We start from the raw sequence: 18,117 nt of genomic DNA, 5'->3' as shown, positions 1-18,117 counted from the left end.
GTGGAGGACTGGATTGACAAACTCTAGGATCTGCCCATTGGAGAAAATTGCCTATATAAAGTGGAGGAGAGGTTGTTAGGAGTTGCAGACGTAAAGGAACTTTGGTTTTAGAGTATTAATGTGAGCTTTCACAAAGATGTGGATTGAAATAGATCAAGGTGGTGTCAGGCAGTAGTGAGAAAGCGAGATTAGGAGCCACGTACCAAAGACGTCAGGGAATGAGGGGGCATGACTGAGAGGTAGGTGGGTGACTGATGAGGAGGAGTAGAGAATACTCTTACGTGGAGATGGCAAGGGCTTCAAAGGACAGAAAAGGTCAGTCAGTGTTTTACTTCATCTAGGAGACCTAGAGGTCTCTCCTTGGTCAAGGTAGAGGATATAGTCTGTAACCAGCGAATAAAATTTTGTAGAAAATAGTTTAAGCGCTGGAAGGAATCCTAGAGACTATCTAGTTTAATCTCTTTGTTTTGTGTATGAGAAAGTTGAGGTCCAGAGAGAGGAAAAGTACTTTCCTGATATATTATGAATGAGTTTAGAGTGAGTTTAGAATCATCTCCTGATTACCAGCCCAGAGTTCATTTTACCAGAAGGTCTCGTAGCTTCAGCATCTTTCTCTACCTCATGCTTAGCCCTGTTATAGGTCCCAGCCTTTGCTGTCTTTAGCCTTCACTGTGACTGTGCTTTCAGGTCCTTATCACCACCCTGGAAAGGAACAGTAAGAAATGTGACTATTTTTGCTACCTCAATTCCTGATTTTCACGGAAGGTCTTTTTTCCTGTTGTCTTCCTTCCGTTTCTTATCAAATGATATTGCGTTTCTTGATTGTATCTTACAGGGAAGAGCTAACTTTTGAGATGCTTGTACTGGAACCCCGTGCCTCTGATGATGAAACCCTTGAGTCTGAGGCCTCCATAGGGACTGCTGATAGCTCTGAAAATTTGAATATCGAGTCTGAAGGTGCCATCGCTGAGAAATCAGGTAAATGAACATGTTAGACCAAAGACTCCAGATTTGTTTTGCAAAGAAGGAATAAGGATTCCCAAGTGAAGACAAAGGCCCTTTCAAGAAGGCCTTGAGTTTACATGAAAAAGTGACAAAGTCCTAAAGAGTTGAAATATACCAATTTTGTGAAGCTTCTATACAAATTGTTCATCAAGCCTTCAATGTAAGGCGTTACTTTTGCAGTTTGATGTTTTCTCTATATTTACCACAGAGAAAAGGCAACAGTCACAGTTTCTGTGTCTTACTGACCCACGATCCATTTTCTAAGGGTGGGTAGCAGGAGCTGAGCCCTGCTGTGAGATGGGACTGTACCAAACAAGGTCTTTAACTGCCTAGTGTGTTTCAGCGAGATGTAGAATTGACTACATATCCTGGCAGTTTTTTAAATGATAGGGACGGTTGTAGGCCTCTTCTGATGCCATAGTCCAACTCCAGACTTCCTTGGGGTTGATTCTGAAACGATATGGGTGGTGTAGAAATGGGTGGTGAGCTCTTCTCGAGTCGTGTCTGTGCACAAAGTAGGTCGACCTGGACCCTCCAGATCTTAGCCCACCCACTTTCACATGTGGACAGTGACACCTCTTCATCACACGACGATTTGTTTCAGAGGGAACTGCCATTTACAGCTTCGGTCTCTTTCTTACATTAGAGAGAAGCTTAGCCCTTATCTCCCTGAAGGCAGCTGGCAAGTCTGAACCTTCAGGCAAGTTGCGGAAGCAGCTAAAAAAGCAGCAAGACTCACTGGATTCAGTGGACTCTTCAGTCTCTTCTTTATGTTCGTCTAGCACTGCATCTTCTCATGGGACCAGAAGACGATTTCAAATTTATTCCAAATCTCCATTCTACCGAGCTTCCTCAGCTGGCGAGGCCCTGGGAATGGAAGGGCCATTGGGCCAGACCAAGTCCCTAGAAGACAAGCCTCAATTCATCAGCAGAGGAACCTTCAACCCTGAAAAGGGCAAACAAAAATTAAAGAATGTGAAAAACTCACCTCAGAAAACCAAAGAGACCCCAGAGGGGACAGTTGTGTCTGGCCGCAGGAAAACTGTGGACCCAGACTGCAGCTCTACCCAACAGCTAGCTCTCTTTGGAAATAATGAGTTTATGGTCTGAACTGGCAGATGTGTTGTCCCTTCATGGCTACATCTCATCTTTGGGGCCTCATCACCTGGTCCACAATATTCATCCTAATTGTGGTCCTGCCTCTCGCCCAAGCATACAACCAAGACCTTGTGTGCTGAATTCCTGGTCCTCCTGCCGAAGCGGAAAGGCCTCTTTGAAGCCTGCTAGGGATGGTGCCAGTTGTGCCTTGGCTGCTGTATTTGACTAGAGATTTGACTAAACAAAGCAACCAGGGCCTGGGGATTTGGGTCAGTTGTGGAGGTCTTTGTAGTTGCCTCTCCTCCCTCCTCTTTGCCCTTCCCAGAGGTGAGTGTGGAACTGGGGGGACATTGTGGGCTGGAGGGACCCACTGATTTCTGACATTTGAAGAAAACATATAAATCTTTCTTAACCATGAAAGTGAAATCCTTTGGGTTTATTTTGGGATAGTTAGGAGCTGGGGTAGAATATAATTTTTTTCCAAGGATTTATAAACAAAAAGCCTAAGCCCTCTATTTTAAGATTTTTGAAAAACACTCCATGTTATATTCTGGGGAAAGTGAAAAAGCAGTTGTCTCCATTAAGCCATCAGAGCATGTCTCAGACATCTGTGGTTACACAGTGAAGAGGAGAATACATGTTTTGCTTTTGGTGATGTTTGATGTCATAATAATCAATGCTGGTTTAACTCCTGGTTAGTTCCTGCCAAATATATTGCATGGCCTGAAATTTCAGTAGCTATACTGTTCTTATAGCCCCTGATTCTAGGATCAGGTTCCTCTAATATTTTTTAAATGTCCCAGAGACCTGGTGAACCCTAAACGTGAGGGTTTCATGCTAATCCATCCAGGCTTTTCTCTTTGTGTAGATTAAACTGAAGATGGTTTATGAACCTATTTATCTGCTGGTGGATTTCCACCACGAGCTCAGACAAATAATGTGACCATTTAATCACTTCTCCCCAAACATTCACACACAGCACTGCATGAATAAGTGTTACAGAAAGCTGCCAAAAAAAAAAAGAGAAAAGTTTTTAATATGACCCATCTAACTTTTATCTTCTTTTCCTCAGACCATCAGTATTAAATAGAAGAAAAAAAAAATCAAGGACTACTTGAAGCTATTTTTGTTAATATTCTGGTTACTGAAGTTTACTGTAAATATATATATGTATAGTATGCATATTTCTTTTTAACCTTATGCTACCTTGCTCCCCATGGAATTTCTTCCCACAGATTAGGGGCCATTGGACATGATGGTGAGAGCCACTCATCCCTGGGTTGAGGGAAAAGTCAGACCATTTTTCTCACCACTGGGTGTCTCCATATACCTGAGTTATGAAAGCATTTTAAGCTTCTTAGCATTTGTGGGATTAGAAATCTGTTTTTGCCTATTTATAATATATGGAAAATGAAACATGATACCCTTTCTTGAGATAAGTATGTGAAAATGTTTTTTTAAAGTTACTAAATGCATCTTGTCTAACTACCACATGCACTGTTCTAAAAAAGAGCCTTTACCATCTGTAACCTGAATTTTGGTTATTCTTCCTTTTCATACTTATTTGATGTGAAGTTATAGAAATATTAAGACTTTTGTCAAGGCAGAGTCTCTCCTGTTACGCAACACTGAACCTCATGCCACTGCCTCCTTGGTTATCGTTGAGCCCCAGAGGCCAGACATGGAACATCATTCTGAGTGGCAGCTACAGGTAGCAGGAGGCTTACCTCTCTCTGGTTTGGGTTCAGAAATGACCTCGGGAAAGGAGTCTTTTTAAATCTCCAGAATGGTGATGGTTAGTAAGTAAATGTTAGATTTTATATCCTGCAAACATCTGCCACCTTGTTCATGCTGTCCTGAGGAGTAACAAAGGTAAAGCCTTTAAAAATCTGAACTTGAGAGTCTCCTAGAGTAAAACCCAACCCCTCAGCATGGGGTGTCAGCGTGGGTGCCCCAGTCCCCGTGCCCGGCGCAGTCTGTCCCATTATTCTTGGGAGGGTGGTTTTCAGCTGGCACTAACTACTACTCTCCACTTGCTCCAGAACATTGTTTAAATACCATACAAAAAAAAAAGAGATTAGCCCTGTTGAATAGTTTTCTTTGGCCCACGGAAATGGCCTGGGAAACACATCTTGGCACGTGGCCTCCCCTCTGAATCTTTGTGGAGTTTTTGTTTTGTTGCTGTTGTTTTGCAAAGTAAGTTTTTGGCAGTTAAAAAACTACTCATGTAGGTCACTTTATAGGAACCAGGCGATGGATGTTAAGAGACTTTATAATTTTTCTCAGGGACCTAAAACCTGAAATTGGATAAAATTAAATAAATATTTGTTTTTCAGTTGCTAGATTTGTGGATTTCTAGTCATTTAACAAGCTGCCAGAATGGAAGGTGGGGGTAGGGAGATCCATGCAATTATAAGAATGGAGAGCAAATGTGGGACCCTCCCTTTGAAGGAAAGCAAGCCGTTGTTCTCATAACATAACAGGCATTGTTGGCCTGGGAAAGAGATGAAGCCATAACTCTAAAATACTGTCAGAACCAAGTGCTGTATCTCCTTCCCTTTGATTTAACTGGTCCTCCCCATGGTTAAAGTTATGTTACCACAAGGCGATGCTGTATTACCAGGGGTCCCCAATCCCTGGGCTGCAGACCGGTACCGGTCTCGGGGCCTGTTAGGAACTGGGCTGCACAGCAGGAGGTGAGTGGCAGGTGAGCGAACGAAGCTTCATCTGTATTTACAGCCGCTCCCCATCGCTCGCATCATCGCCTGAACCATCTCCCCTCCCCCCCCACCCCCCGCCCCCTGTCTGTGGAAAAGTTGTCTCCCATAAAACCAGTCCCTGGTGCCAAAAAGGGTGGGGACCGCTGCTGCATTACAGTCACTTATGATTGAGATATTTAACCTTAGTATGTGTCAAATTTGTGTTTACTATTGCTTCTCTGCTCATTTTCTTTGATCTCAAATGCCTCAAAGGAAATCCCTGCATAGCAGCAGTGGGGCAACCCCTCATTTGAAGCCCATACTCTAATATGCAGAGCATTCTCTTCTTATCACACGTTCCCAGCCCCAAACACAGCCTGGATTTTTAATTCTCCCAATTAAAGCCAACGTATCCCTTATCATGGAAAATGTAATGGAAGCAGAGAAGTGTGCATTGTGTATCACAAAGTGAAGCAAATACAGGAAGGATTTAGGAAGGTGACATGCTGAGTTTGTAATGCGCTTTATACTTCCTGCCATTTTAATTATTTTGCCACTCTTGGCTTCTGAAAGACAAAGGAGATACAGCTCAGTATGAGCCTTGTAGAGGCAGAGGGACCTGGGGTTAGGGGGTGGGATACAAGAGCCCCACCTTCTCATGCTTTGGAAACCAGCTACAGCTCTTACCTTGCTGGGGGGTTAGTGGAGATTTCTGTCTTCCATCACAACAACAATAGGATTGTTTTCACTGTCAAAGACAGGGTTCCAGAAGCATGCTGAAGAGAGGAGGTCCAGCAAGGTTCTGCAGGCCCACTTTAGTGCCTGTGGGCCATGGTTTTTTAACTATAATGAATGTGTACCTTTCACAAGCACTTTGGTGAACCAGAGAGAAGAAAGTATTCTCAGGATGTGTTTAAAGCTAAGAGAGTTTTAAGAAGAAACAAAGTCCAGACGGCTTTGCTCATCCTTCTCTCTCCCTATTTTCTCCCCCTTGGTGGGGAGCTGGACAACATCATTCTGTGTTGACAGATGTGTTTGTCTGCCCATAATTTTGTGACAGTTGGCACTGTCCCCCAAAACCACGCTAGCCTTGTAGTAAAATTCCTTGGTATTTGTGGGAGTCCTCTGTCTGTGCCCCTAAAATACTATTAACCACTTTTCTCTGGAACCACTCCCACATTTGATTTGGTGTTGTAAAGGGCAAAACAGTGATTGTGGAGGTGGGTCTTTTAGGTCTTGTTGGTCTCTTGGTTGAAACTGTTTTCAAAAGCCCCACCAAGGGGTCTATTACCTTGCTCTCCATCCATACTTAATGCCTATTTATCAGCCCTGTTAGGTCATATAAAAGTTGCACCTTTTGAGCAAGTAATTGTGTTTACTAAGGGAAAGGTGTGCACTACAGATTAGTATTATATTATTTTAATGGATTGAAAGTAATTTATAAGTATGCTGAGTGTAAATTTATAAAAGACTATGTATTGTAAAAGGACATATCCTGTGAAATATAATATCATTTTACTGTTTAACAGAATAATTCTATACGAAGAATGATTTGTCTCACCCACAGAACTGATTACATTCCTGATGCAATCAACACGCACTTTGTGATTTCCTTTTTTTCTTTTTCATCTTTTTTTGGCGGGAGGGAGGGGGACATCATTTGTATAAAGTAGAGTTTGTGTCACTCAAAATATGCACTGTATGGCTACACAAGAGCAGCTTGATGAACAGATCACTCCATGGCTCATTAAAGAACAAAGCTTCCAGAAGCAGCAATACGTGTGGTTTGTTTTCTGACCATCCTGGCTCCCACCCCAACTCACTCCAACCTGAACCCAAGGAAGAGCAATGATTTTTGTTAAAGTGATGTTTTTTTTAAGGAAAGGGCTGAGCCCCCAAATTTTCAAAGTACAGAGGTGGTAATTATTGGAACTCAGTAGAGTTCAAGTGAAGGTGATATTCAAGCTGTGAGTTTTCTGTAATGGATGCTAAGCTGTCAAGACTTCATTTAATCGATTTAGAGGTAGGCGGGCAGGGAAGGCAATAAATCTATATTGAGGATCCTCACCAAAAAGGCCATGAAGAAGTAGCAATAGCTGCTAATAGGGGGCCCTAGTGTATCCTTTTTGTTCTGCCCTGCACTGCATGACTTTGGGAAAGTCATTTGCCCTCTGTCTGGAATGGGGTCTCTCCCCCTGGTTTACTTCTCCGGATAACTCTTGCTGACTCTCAGGTCTCAGTGTAAAAAGCAGTTCTACTTGGAAATGTCCTCTTCCTCCTTGAACTGGCTTAGATGTCTTGTGTTCTCAACAGCTCCCAGTATTTGTGGCATCAAAAAACTTTGATGTTAGCTTCCCAAGGCAAGAAAAGAGCCTATCTTGCTGACTCTTAGATCCTCAGCACCTAACAAAAGGTGCCCACACTTAACATTTTGGATGAGAGGGCCGAATGAGATCAGGGGTTCTCAAATGCCAAACCAAGTCTAAGGTGGAATTGAAAAAAAATTAATTGTGATCAATTTTCCCCTAATGTCAAATTTATTCAATTTTTAAAATTCTGAGATCATCCTTCACATTTCTTTTTACATCAAGTTTACATTTACATTTTGCATTAAATTCACATTACAACAAAATAGTGGACTAAGATTTCCTTAATTGGCTAAATAAAACCTAGTAATGCCATTTTTAAAAGTTGCCCCTGTGATTGCTGGATCCACAACAAACCTTTCTGATCATAAAGATAAGAGCAGAAAGCTGTAAGGAGATGCAGACTAGAGCTTTGCTTTTTAAAAACTTGTTCTGTCTCCTAGATTGGATAGCAGTACAGCATCTTAGAGCCAGGGACATAACCATGAATATGGATAAGACACATGTAACGTCTGTTGAATCTTGTGAGGCATCTCGGACTCCGAGGAGTATGTCACTTCTCAGTTCTGTGTGGCCATTCATTCAACAAGTATTGACTGAGCACCCACACCCACGGGCACTGTCCTAGGTGGCGGAGGTACGTTGGTGATCAAAGCTCCCACCCCCATGGAGCTTGCATCCTAGTGGGGAAAACCAGCGGTGTCCACCAGATGCAGACTAGTCATCTGCAATATCTGGCTTCCCCTGTCAGATTATACTTATGAATTTGAATGGGTGCTCCTTGGCATCTTTGAGCCTTTCTCTGTCCTTCCTACCTTTAAATACTCCCTTAAGGGCGGAGGAGGATAAGTGTCTCACAAGTCTGAAAACTGCAGTTGAGAAGAAAGGCCCAGATAGTACCACAGGGTCTTCCCCTGTGTGTTTCATAGCCAGAGACATTTCTGGCGTTGAGGGCTGAAGGGAGTTTCCGTAGTATCCCCTCCCCTAGCAAGAGCCCTAAGTGCAGTGAAACAGAGCTGTAACCCATTTGAGTTTCATGGGGCCAATTTACAGCAAAAGGTTGAATAAATCTTGGGATCAACTGAGAGCTGTATTAGGAGGAAAACAGAGGCCACTTAGTATATTTCAGGTGTGAAGGACTTAATATAGGTATTAGGGGCTTAACAAACTTTGGAAGAACTGGGGAAACAGATGAGAGAAAGCTCCCACAGATGGTCCAGAAAGCCAGCAGATCTGAACCAAAAGTTCTGAAGTTCTCTAGAGTTTGCCTGGAAGCTCCTGCAACTCTAAAGAAGGCTGCTGTGAAATCTCCGTGTTCCCACACACACGGCTGCAACTGCCTCCAGAGAATAATGGCTCCTCATTTACTTCACAAATCTCACGTGAGTGCCTCCCTTCCATTAGCAAACCATAGGGGAAGGGGATCCTGGGAAATGTACCTCCTGGCATCTCTGCAATGAAGACAAGACCTTAAGAGGGGCGGGGCGGGGTGGGGGGGGGCTATGGATGCCAGGTTGGCAGCAGATAATTCAGATTATGTACCTCCTCTAATTCTCCAAGACTTCTTCCTGAAGATCCCAATCTCTTTCTCAATGTAGAATTGCTGTGCTCACACCTCCCAGAGACTAGCCTGTGAACTTCAGCAGGCTGCCTTTGCAGCCTTACGTTCCCCAAAGCAAGACTGCAGGATAATGTTCAGGGCCTATTTGGTCAAAGAAATTGGAGAGTATAATGGCATTATAGACATTAAATGACCCAAATAACTGAGGCAAGTCTGATGCTTTTAGAAGATCAAGGGTCTTTAGTTTGAGTGCTTAGGTGGGAAGGGCTTAAGCTGGGCAGTATTTGCCATATTCTTTCTTCTCTGGGCACCAGTCTAGCTATTGTCATTTCCAGAGCAGAGTGTTCTGAACCATCCTTCCTCCATCACGGCCAGACATCTCTGGATAACTAGGAGAATTCATATACAGGCCAAAGGGCAGGGAACCCCTAGGATTTCACAGATTTCTCACATGACCTTTTTCTTCTTGGCTTTAAGCATTTCTTCTTTGAAGGCAGAAAATGCAACGGAATTGTTCTGCTGATTGCAGGGGCGGAGGGACAAAGTGGGGAGACAGTGCCAGGGTTAAACGGAGTCATACCAAGGTTTGTGTCCTCTCTGAGCCTCAGCTTTTTTCAACTATAAATGGGATGACTGGTCCCCCTGTCAGATTAATCTGATGGTTAAATAACAATACACATTCAGTGCTCAGTTCACTGCCTGGTGTATCAAGTGCCTGAGATACGTTAATATTTTATAAATTATTATTTTCTAGGTCTTCTGGATCTGTCTTTGAAAAGGAAGAGATTTGTCTGAACTTCATCTTTCCATAAGGAATTAAGAAGTCATGCGGAGCGGGGGTGGGGGGGGGGCTTCCCTGGTGGTGCAGTGGTTAAGGATCCGCCTGCCAATGCAGGGGACACGGGTTCAACCCCTGGTTCGGGAAGATCCCACATGCTGCGGAGCAACTAAGGCCGTGTGCCACAACTGCTGAGCCTGCACTCTATAGCCCGCGAGCCACAACTACGGGGCCTGCGTGCCAGCGCGCCTAGAGCCCGTGCTCTGCAACAAGAGAAGCCACCGCAATGAGAAGCCCACACTCGTCGCACCTAGAGAAAGCCCGAGCGCAGCAGTGAAGACCCAACACAGCCAAAAATAAAATAAATGAAATAAATTTATTTTTTAAAAAAGTGATGGAGGGACTTCCCTGGTGGCGCAGTGGTTAAGAACCCACCTGCCAATGCAGGGGATAGGGGTTCGATCCTTGGTTCAGGAAGATCCCACATGCTGTGGAGCAACTAAGCCCTTGTGCCACAACTACTGAGCCTGCGTGCCACAACTACTGAAGCTGAAGCCTGCACACCTACAGCCCCTGCTCCATAACCAGAGAAGCCGCCACGATGAGATGCCCACGCACCGCAATGAATAGTAGCCCCCGCTCGCCGCAACTAGAGAAAGCCCTCGCGCAGCAATGAAGACCCAACGCAGCCAAAATTAAATAAATAAATTTATTTAAAAAAAAAAAAAAAGAAGTGATGGAGATTCCCCTTCACAAAAAGTGCCTGTGGCTGCCTTGAGTCGAGTTGCATGGAGCTCACCTTTGTTTACGGAGAGGTGAGGAAGGATGAGGAAGAGAAAGATGGGGAGAAGCCATGGGGTGGTGGGATGCCATCTAGAGAGAAGCTGGGTTGTTGAATCCTCTGGGAGATTTTTCACTGGGCTTGGCTTTGTGGCACCTGGACTATGACTCGGAGTGGCAAAACCAGATGGAATTCGAGACCCTGTACCCACTCTTTCAGTGTCTTCAAAGGGAGAACCTTGGCCACATTGTCTTCCTGTTTTTGTTTTTTCACTTTTTTTTTTTTTGAGGTCTAACAATACAGTAAATTGCACAAATCTTAAGTGCATGGCTGAATTAATTTTTATGAATGGATAAATTTACGAAACCACCACCCGGATCAAAATAAAGAACATTTGTAGCACATCAGAAAGCTCCCTCAGGCCCCTTTCCAATCAACCCCAACCCCTGCCGCGGAGGTAACCACTATTCCAGCTTCTACCACCATTGGTTAGTCTTGCCTGTTCTTGAACTTTGTATAAGCAGAACTGGTGCCTGGATGCTTTTGTTCAATGTTTACATCTGTGAAATTTATCCATGTTGCCACATAATATTGATGGTTCATTCCTTTTTATTGCTGTTTTCCATTTTATGAATGTACCACAATTTATTAATCCATCCTATTGTCATTGTACAGTTTGGAGCTATTATGAAAAAAGCTGCTATGAACATTCTTGTCCTATCTTTTGGTGAACATTTCTGCTAGGTACACATACCTACGGGTACAGTTGCTGAATCAAAGGGCAGGCAGATGTTTAGCTTCAGTAGATTGTTTTCCAAAGTGGTTGCACCCATTTTATTTCCACCTCCACTAGTTTTTGAACATATCACAAAGGAGCTTCTCCATTGGAGTATTTCCTATGGTCTTGCGGAAAAAGAGGAGCTCAACACGTTCAGAAGTAATAAACCTCAAAGCCGGTAGGAGCAGGAGCAGTTTCCCAAACCTGAACAGGATAGAGGACACCATCAGTTTGGTTATCAGCTTCTGAGCCCGAGTCCTAGGGACAGTGCCATCCCAGGAGAGGCAGAAGGGGAAGGAGAGGGGAGATGACTGGCGCCCAGGGCGAGTAAGGAGGAGCTTAGAGGAAAGGCCCCATTCACCTACCCCTGACCCACTGTGGCCCTCCTCCAATCTTTAGTTGAGGAGTGTGATGAAAATAGTGAATAAATATCGTTTATTATGTGTAAAGATTATAAAGTGAGAAGTTATATATATATATATATTTTTTTTTATTTTTTTATTTTTTTATTTTGCCCGTTGCAGAGCACAGGCTCCGGACACACAGGCTCAGCAGCCATGGTTCACGGGCCCAGCCGTTCCGCGGCATGTGGGATCTTCCCAGACCGGGACACGAACCCGTGTCCCCTGCATCGGCAGGCGGACTCTCAACCACTGCGCCACCAGGGAAGCCCGAGAAGTTATTTATATTAATAGTACATGTGAATATATTATTAACTGAATATCATGATTATAATTACATGATGATTAATACCATATATATTTGAATAAGAATATAAATTCCTGGGAATTTCCTGGGGGTCAAGTGGTTAGGACTTGGCGCTTTCACTCATGCGGCCTGGGTTCAATCCCTGGTTGGGGAAGTAAGATCCCACAAGCCGCGTGGCACGGCCAAAACATATATATATATATACACACACACACATATATATATATATATATATATAAATTGCCCTCTGTAAGCCACCTAGGATGATAGAGTAGCTAGCCATTAGTGAAAATGTTCTGCAATCGAAACTTAATTTTTGTGGCTGAGATACTCATCCAGAAAAGGAGTAATTGTAGTTTTAAATAAGAAGCATTTGCCAAGGCAGGGGTCCCCAGTGCTGAGAACGTGGATGGTGAAGCCCCAAGAGACGGGGAGGGGCATTAGACCTTCCTTGGGTGGGAGGACTGACAGCTGGGGTCAGTGCCCAGTGTCAAGGAGGCCACATCAAATTGGGGCAGCTCCACACTCAGCTTCTACCACGGAGGTCTACAGGAAGTCTTTCCACCTCCCAATGACCTACTGAACCTGTTTTTCCAAACCAAGGGCTTTCTTTCTCTTGTAAGAGCCAAGCTGGTGGCACTGAGCAGTCGGGCAACCCTCCCTTCTGCTTTTCTGATCTAATCAGTGTCAGGAAGGAGTAACTATAAAGCCAAGTAGAGAAATTGTTTTTCAAACTGCCAGAAGTGGGTCACAACCAGCCTTTTTAAACAATAAACAATTTAAATAATTTAAACAGAAATATCAGAGTAAATCATTCAAAGTGAGGGCAGGTATTATTTGGGGGAACTTTGTTTCAGGGTCTGTGTGTTATTGGGTTATGATGGAAATTGCATTTCTTCCTGGGTGTTGCAGTTTTTAAAAACTGAAACACGCTGGCTTAGAGAACCCCAAATCACTTGCTCAGCCCTCAGTTTCTGCCTGTAGTTGATACTGAACCAACTCCAGTAGGAGTGGCAAAGGAAGTGTTAATCAGAATTTTGAAATTTGACACAAAACCAATATGCCCAGACATCTCTGGGAGCTGAGCCCAACAGAAACCTGGTGAAGGAGGGCCGCTGGTGCCTGAATGTCTGTGATGACTGTTCTTAGGGTGCTGTGTTGAGCCTTAGGGACACGTTCTACCTATGCTCACCAATAGCAGAAATCTTTCTGTGTGATGGGTATAGTCCTTATACCTTTGACTCTTTCTAAAAGAAAATTACCTCTTCTTTAGATGATTTCTCAGATTACAGGGGATTCGAGGGTGCCCGTGTTAGCTTACTTCTTCAGAGAGAACTGCTGGGGGCCCAAGAGAATGCAGAAAATATGATCTAAAATAGCCAATAGGTGCCTGGAGTCCAAGTGGTCCAATCTTGCTGAAGCTCCGTTGGATCTGCTGGTGCCGGGGCGAGCCGGGCAGTCCCAGAGCACTGGCTCCTGCCCCACTATCGCTGCAGTCACAGTCTCAGCTGGCAGCCACTGTCCTCCAAACCCAGCCAGGGCAGGGCTATTGTCCATGCACACGGCTTGTGCAAATGCATCCCTGTCAGATGTCCCGCTGCACCTCCAACAGGCCTCATGTTCCCTCAAAACTCTTTTCCTCCTGACTTTCCTTTTTATTTCTTGACTACCTCGTCTCCCAAATAGCTCTTCTTCCCCTTGTTCCTTATATCCACTCAAGTGCCAAGTCTGACCCATCCCATCTCCCAGTGGCTCCCGCATCTGTCATTGCCTTTCCACTCCCAAAGAGCAGAAACTCCATGGCTCCCCTGGATCATGGCAATGTCTGCTTCCCTCCCTGGTTGGATGCTCTGTACTCACTGCCACGCCCCTGCATGAAGCCCAGCTCTGTGTACAACACTCTCCCGCTCAAAAGCCTGCAGTGGCTCCTCTCTGCCTAGCGGATCAGATTTGGCCTTTGGCTGGCCTGCACAGGCTGATGCCAGAGAGCCATTCTGGCTTAGTCTGCCACCTTCTCAGGGGCAGCGATCTCTTATACCTTCCAAACTGGGCTCCTGACCTAAGAACACATGCATATTCGCCTCTCTCTCTCTCCCCACCTTGGTGAATGATGATTTCTCTCCTTATAGACCTTATCCTTCCTCCAAGTCCAGCCCTGCCTCCAGCTCTGCTTGGCACCCCATCTCCCAGTGGGTCTCTGTCTCCTGCAGACACATGCAGCCCTCAAGACCAGCCCTCAACTGCAGCGTGGTCACTGTGCTGGGCACCCCTAGGAGACAGCAAGTTTGCCTTATGCACATTTTGGTCCCTACTCCCGGGCCTGGTGCTGTGCCTGGCACTCAGTAGGTGTCAGCCACGGGCCGGTTGTACTGAGACCCTTGTGCCGTCTAAACAGTGCAGCCCTGAGATGGTGTCAGAGAGGTGGGCAGGGGGATGGCGAGATGAAGGGAGAGATGGGCAGGGAGGCACGTGCGCGGGTCACCTCACAGGCTGGCTGGGATGGTGGGCCTTGCTGTGCTGGCTCAGCATCACCTGGGACTGGTCCTGCAAGGCCTCCACATGCTCAGGATCCTTCAGGCCCCGCGTTTCTGGAGAGAAGCGGCAGCAGTGAGCTTCTCTCTCAGCCCCTCCTCCCCCGTCACAGTCAGCCAGGGCCTCAGGAGGCGTGAGCCCAGCCCTGCAGCCATCCATCCCCTCCTGCCCCCAGGGAAGAAGTCTGCACACATCTGCGTCTATGTGGGGCCATGGAGGGAAAGTGAGAGGCAGAAGGAAGTCACCAGAAGTCCCTTTCTTCACCCCCAACCACTCTCCTCTAAGGCTTGGGCAAAGACTCAGCTACCTGGTTTGAAGAGGACCAGGGCCTTCATGCAGGCGAACTCCGTGGGGTCCACCGCCAGTGCCCGGAACCTTGAAATGGTTTCCTGCAGGATTCGAGTCTCTGCACTGGCCAGTGCCAGCCGGCCCTGAGAGCTGCCACCAGCAGAGGCCTCAGGCGGGGCCAGCAGGGGGCAGCTGTCCAGGGGCAGAGACCACTGGATGGCTCCGAGGAGGAAGAGTTCACTCCATGCCTCTTCCAGCAGGATCACCTGTGCCCAGAGAGAGGGCGAGGGTTATGACTGATACACAGCTCCTCTGGCTCAGCCTGGAACCTCTGCCACCTTCTCGGGTGTCCTAGGAAACGAAGGGCTGGTCCCGGGTGCCCAGAACATTCTGACCTCTGCCTGACATCAACCAGGGCTCCAGAGCTCTGGGACTTGGCACCATCTGGCCCAGATGCCTCAGCTTCAAGATACTCTGTGGGCTCCATCCAAAGCTGCAAGTGGGACACACAGGAAATCCTGGAGCTGTGAGAAGCTGGGTAGCCTCAGGGACTCCCCACCAGCATCCTAAGTTAGGCATCCTCAGCCTGGCTTCTGAGCTGCTTCATCCAAGCCACTGGCTGAGGACTCAGATTCTCAGTGTGCCTCTCTTCCTGGATCTGTCATGACAGGTCCCCTCGCTCATGAGAAGCCCAGAGGGCTGGTCTAGCGGAGAAGAGGCAGGGCTGAAATGCAAGCCCTGAAGTCAGGGGCATTTGTGTTCCAAGGGAGCCCAGGTTTGCCCACTGATGCTGTTTAGGGTGTGCAGACCACCCTGTGACAAACAGAGCATCTGTAGGGCCCGAGGGCTTGTCTAGGAGGAAAGAAGACCCAGAGGGGCACAGACACTGTCTTCAAATCCCTGGTCCCCGTGTGTCCCTGGCCATCACTTTCCCCTGGGTGATGACCCTGACCATCATTGCTGCCCAGAGAGTCAGATCCCTGAGACTGGTGTCCCTGACCATCACTGACTCTGAGGCATGGGTGTCCCCAGCCGTCACCATCCCCAAGCCACATGCACCGCCAATCATCACCTGCACAAGGAGGTATGTGCCCCCAGCACATGTGAGCCCCCTGACGGGTATACCTGATCCCGGAAGGGCAGGTTGGAGAACACGGGCAGGTTCTTGGCCCACTTGACAGCCATGAAGAGGAGGCGAGCTGACGTCTCATGGATGCTGTCCAGGCCCCAGGGGGAGGAGGAGGAGTATGGGGACGAGGGGAACTCGGGGTCATTGCTGGTGACATCAATATTCTCATCAGCTGTTGGAGGAGGAGGCTGTGCATCAGCCCCTGCTCCGAGGTAGGCGGCAGGGGCTCCTCAGGGGCCCAGGTGTGGGATGAAGGCAGGACCCGGGAGCTCAGCTCTCCTCCCACTTACCATCCTCCGGCTCCAGCTTAGTGCAGGTTTCGGCCGTTATCAGGCTGGCCATGAAGTGGTGGTGGCCTGGAGGTGTGAGGGCCCGGGGCCCCAGGGCTCTGGCTGCAGACACAGGTGTAGGACCCCGCGGGCTGGGCCCCGCTGGGGTCGGGGGAGCCGCCAGGGGCTCCAGCCAGGGCTCCGTGTCTGACTCCACGCGGTCCATTCGGACCTGGGCGGTGCTTCGTGGCTGGCGCTCATTCTGCACGGCTGGGGAGACAGGGAGGGTTAGGACGCCCCACGGGTCGCACGCCCCCTTCTCTTCCGCCACGCCTCTCCGGGTGGTCTCCCGACTCACCGTCCTGGTTCATGCCCGCCTGCAAGCACTTCTTCAGCCGGCAGGCCTGGCACTGGTTGCGGTGGGCCTTGTCCACCGGGCACATCCCTGCCCCCACCTGGCACCTGTGGGCGGAGGGGAACCCCCCAGGGAGTCAGGGTCCCGCCCAGGCCCTGGGCCGGGGGTTTCGGACATGTTTGCCACAGCTCCTTCTTCCCTGAATGTCCTCCGTCCCTCCCAGGCCCCTTCAGGGGCTGGAGGGCGGCGGGGCGCTGCCCCGCCTCACCTGTAGATGAGCCGCCGCCTCACGCTCCTCTTGAAGAAGCCGCTGCAGCCGTTGCAGGCGTAGATGCCGTAGTGCTTCCCGCTGCTGCTGTCCCCACACACGCGGCACTGGAGCGAGGGCCCTGCGCCTGAGGGGCAGCCGCGCTGGGTGGGGACTGGCCCAGGGCTGCTCACATCCCCCCTCCCGCCTCCTCAGGGGCCCCTACGCCCTCCTTGCTTCCTCGTCCTCAGCGTCCACCCGCCTTTAGACACGCCTGTGTCTCTCCCATCTGGAAGAGTGTCTCGCGTATCACACCCCCTCAGCCCTCCTCCTCCCCCTTCTCTCTCCATGGCCAGTTCTCAACAAGAGGACACTTTCTGCCCCACCTCCCGTTCCCTCTCTCTGCAGGCGGCTTCAGGCTCCTTCATGCAAAAAAGCAATCTTGGCACCACTGCTACGGACCTCTGCTCCCACCCCCTGAGGGCCCTTCTCTATCCTTTCCTCCCCCATCCGCTCAGCTGTCCTGTCTGATCCCCATGTTTCTAGGATTCTGGGTTTGCCAGCAGGTTCCCTCACACTTGCCCACAGTCCTTGGGGCTCGGTCTGAGTCGCTCCGTCTCCTTTCACGGTCCCTGCAAACCTCTGACCCACACTCCACTCTCCAAGGGTCCAGACCCTCCTACGTCCAGGAAAGCCATACCTGTCAGCTCCTCCCCCAGGCCCCACCTGCCTGGAGACTCCTTCCTGGAGGCAGGCACAGCTGTTGGCGCCGCCGCAGCCATGTTGGAGCTCATGGGTGCTGTCGGCCTGGTCCTGGCTGGTCCCAGGGCAGCCTCCGCCTTCCTGCCTAAGAGGCCTCAGGATCGCTGAGCCGGGCCCAGCCTCTGCCTCCCTCTCTGATCCTCTGTCTCTCTGTCGGTGCCCCCGTCTCTTGTCTATCTCTACTTCTCCCTCTGTCTCTGTCTCCTTGTCGCTCCTCTCTGTGCTCCTGCCTCCTGACCCCTCTGTCTAAACTCAGGAGCTGCCCCAACTTCCCCTCAGAGCAGCAGCTCTGGCTTGGGGGGATTTCTCCCGGGGCAGCACTGGAGGCAGCTTATGATCCTCTTAATCTTTACTGTCTCCGCAGGGGATCAACCAGCCACACCTGCAGCATTACCAAGGTGCCCCCGGGAGCCGCTCGGGCCTGCTGCGCCCACACCGGCTCCCAGGATGCTCAGTGTCTCCGGGTCCCTGTGCTCTCAAGCTGATCAAATCGTGAAGAGAGGTGTGGACTCCACTGGCCCCAGGACCGTAGGGGTCTGGGGACAAGTGTGTGGCCGAGATGTGTGTGTCTGGGTGTGGCTCCACACACAGGGTGCTCACTGCGGGCACTGCTCTCTGCCCCGGCGCTTCTCACCTAATCCCTTCATAAGGGATGGCTTGGGGCCCAGGATTTGAGGGTCTGGGCACTCCTGGAAGGCTAGCAGCCCCCAGACGCCCAGCACAGAGGCAGCTCCCATCGCATGTGGAAATGGGTCCAAGGT

At 48.6% G+C, this 18,117-nt stretch overlaps 2 protein-coding genes across 12 annotated transcripts in view; one reads left to right on the top strand and one right to left on the bottom strand.

Moving 5' to 3' along the window:
- Positions 1–6,574, top strand: part of MYO9A (myosin IXA) — a 271,301-nt gene extending 264,727 nt beyond the window's left edge. For all 11 annotated transcript variants that reach the window (XM_067752245.1, XM_067752263.1, XM_067752254.1 and 8 more), the window contains 2 exons: positions 836–978; positions 1,652–6,574. In XM_067752245.1, coding sequence (XP_067608346.1) covers positions 836–978; positions 1,652–2,115 — 607 coding nt within the window. In that variant the 3' untranslated portion in view covers positions 2,116–6,574. The remainder of the gene's footprint in view (positions 1–835; positions 979–1,651) is intronic.
- A 3,641-nt stretch (positions 6,575–10,215) lies between these two features.
- On the bottom strand, positions 10,216–16,637 carry NR2E3 (nuclear receptor subfamily 2 group E member 3). Its single transcript, XM_067753691.1, has 7 exons — positions 16,616–16,637; positions 16,351–16,454; positions 16,014–16,262; positions 15,720–15,895; positions 14,614–14,860; positions 14,257–14,362; positions 10,216–11,270 (listed from the first exon to the last, which is right to left on the bottom strand). The coding sequence occupies exons 2-7, from the start codon at positions 16,433–16,435 to the stop codon at positions 11,138–11,140; spliced, it is 996 nt and encodes a 331-aa protein (XP_067609792.1). The 5' UTR covers positions 16,436–16,454; positions 16,616–16,637; the 3' UTR covers positions 10,216–11,137.
- Between the last annotated feature and the right edge of the window lie 1,480 nt (positions 16,638–18,117).

Source organism: Pseudorca crassidens, chromosome 1 (assembly GCF_039906515.1).
Source record: "Pseudorca crassidens isolate mPseCra1 chromosome 1, mPseCra1.hap1, whole genome shotgun sequence".
In the NCBI taxonomy this organism is placed as follows: Eukaryota; Metazoa; Chordata; class Mammalia; order Artiodactyla; family Delphinidae; genus Pseudorca; species Pseudorca crassidens.
The sequence above is the reverse complement of the archived record's forward strand: the minus strand, read 5'-3'. Positions and strand labels throughout refer to the sequence as shown.

Excerpts from the sequence above, each read along its gene's own strand:
- NR2E3 (XM_067753691.1), bottom strand. The coding sequence starts at position 16,435 with ATGTGCCCGGTGGACAAGGCCCACCGCAACCAGTGCCAGGCCTGCCGG. Across the intron at positions 15,896-16,013 it reads TAAGCTGGAGCCGGAGGATG|CTGATGAGAATATTGATGTC; the intron begins GTAAGTGGGAGG and ends CTCCTCCAACAG. Across the intron at positions 14,861-15,719 it reads ACCTGCCCTTCCGGGATCAG|GTGATCCTGCTGGAAGAGGC; the intron begins GTATACCCGTCA and ends CTCTGGGCACAG.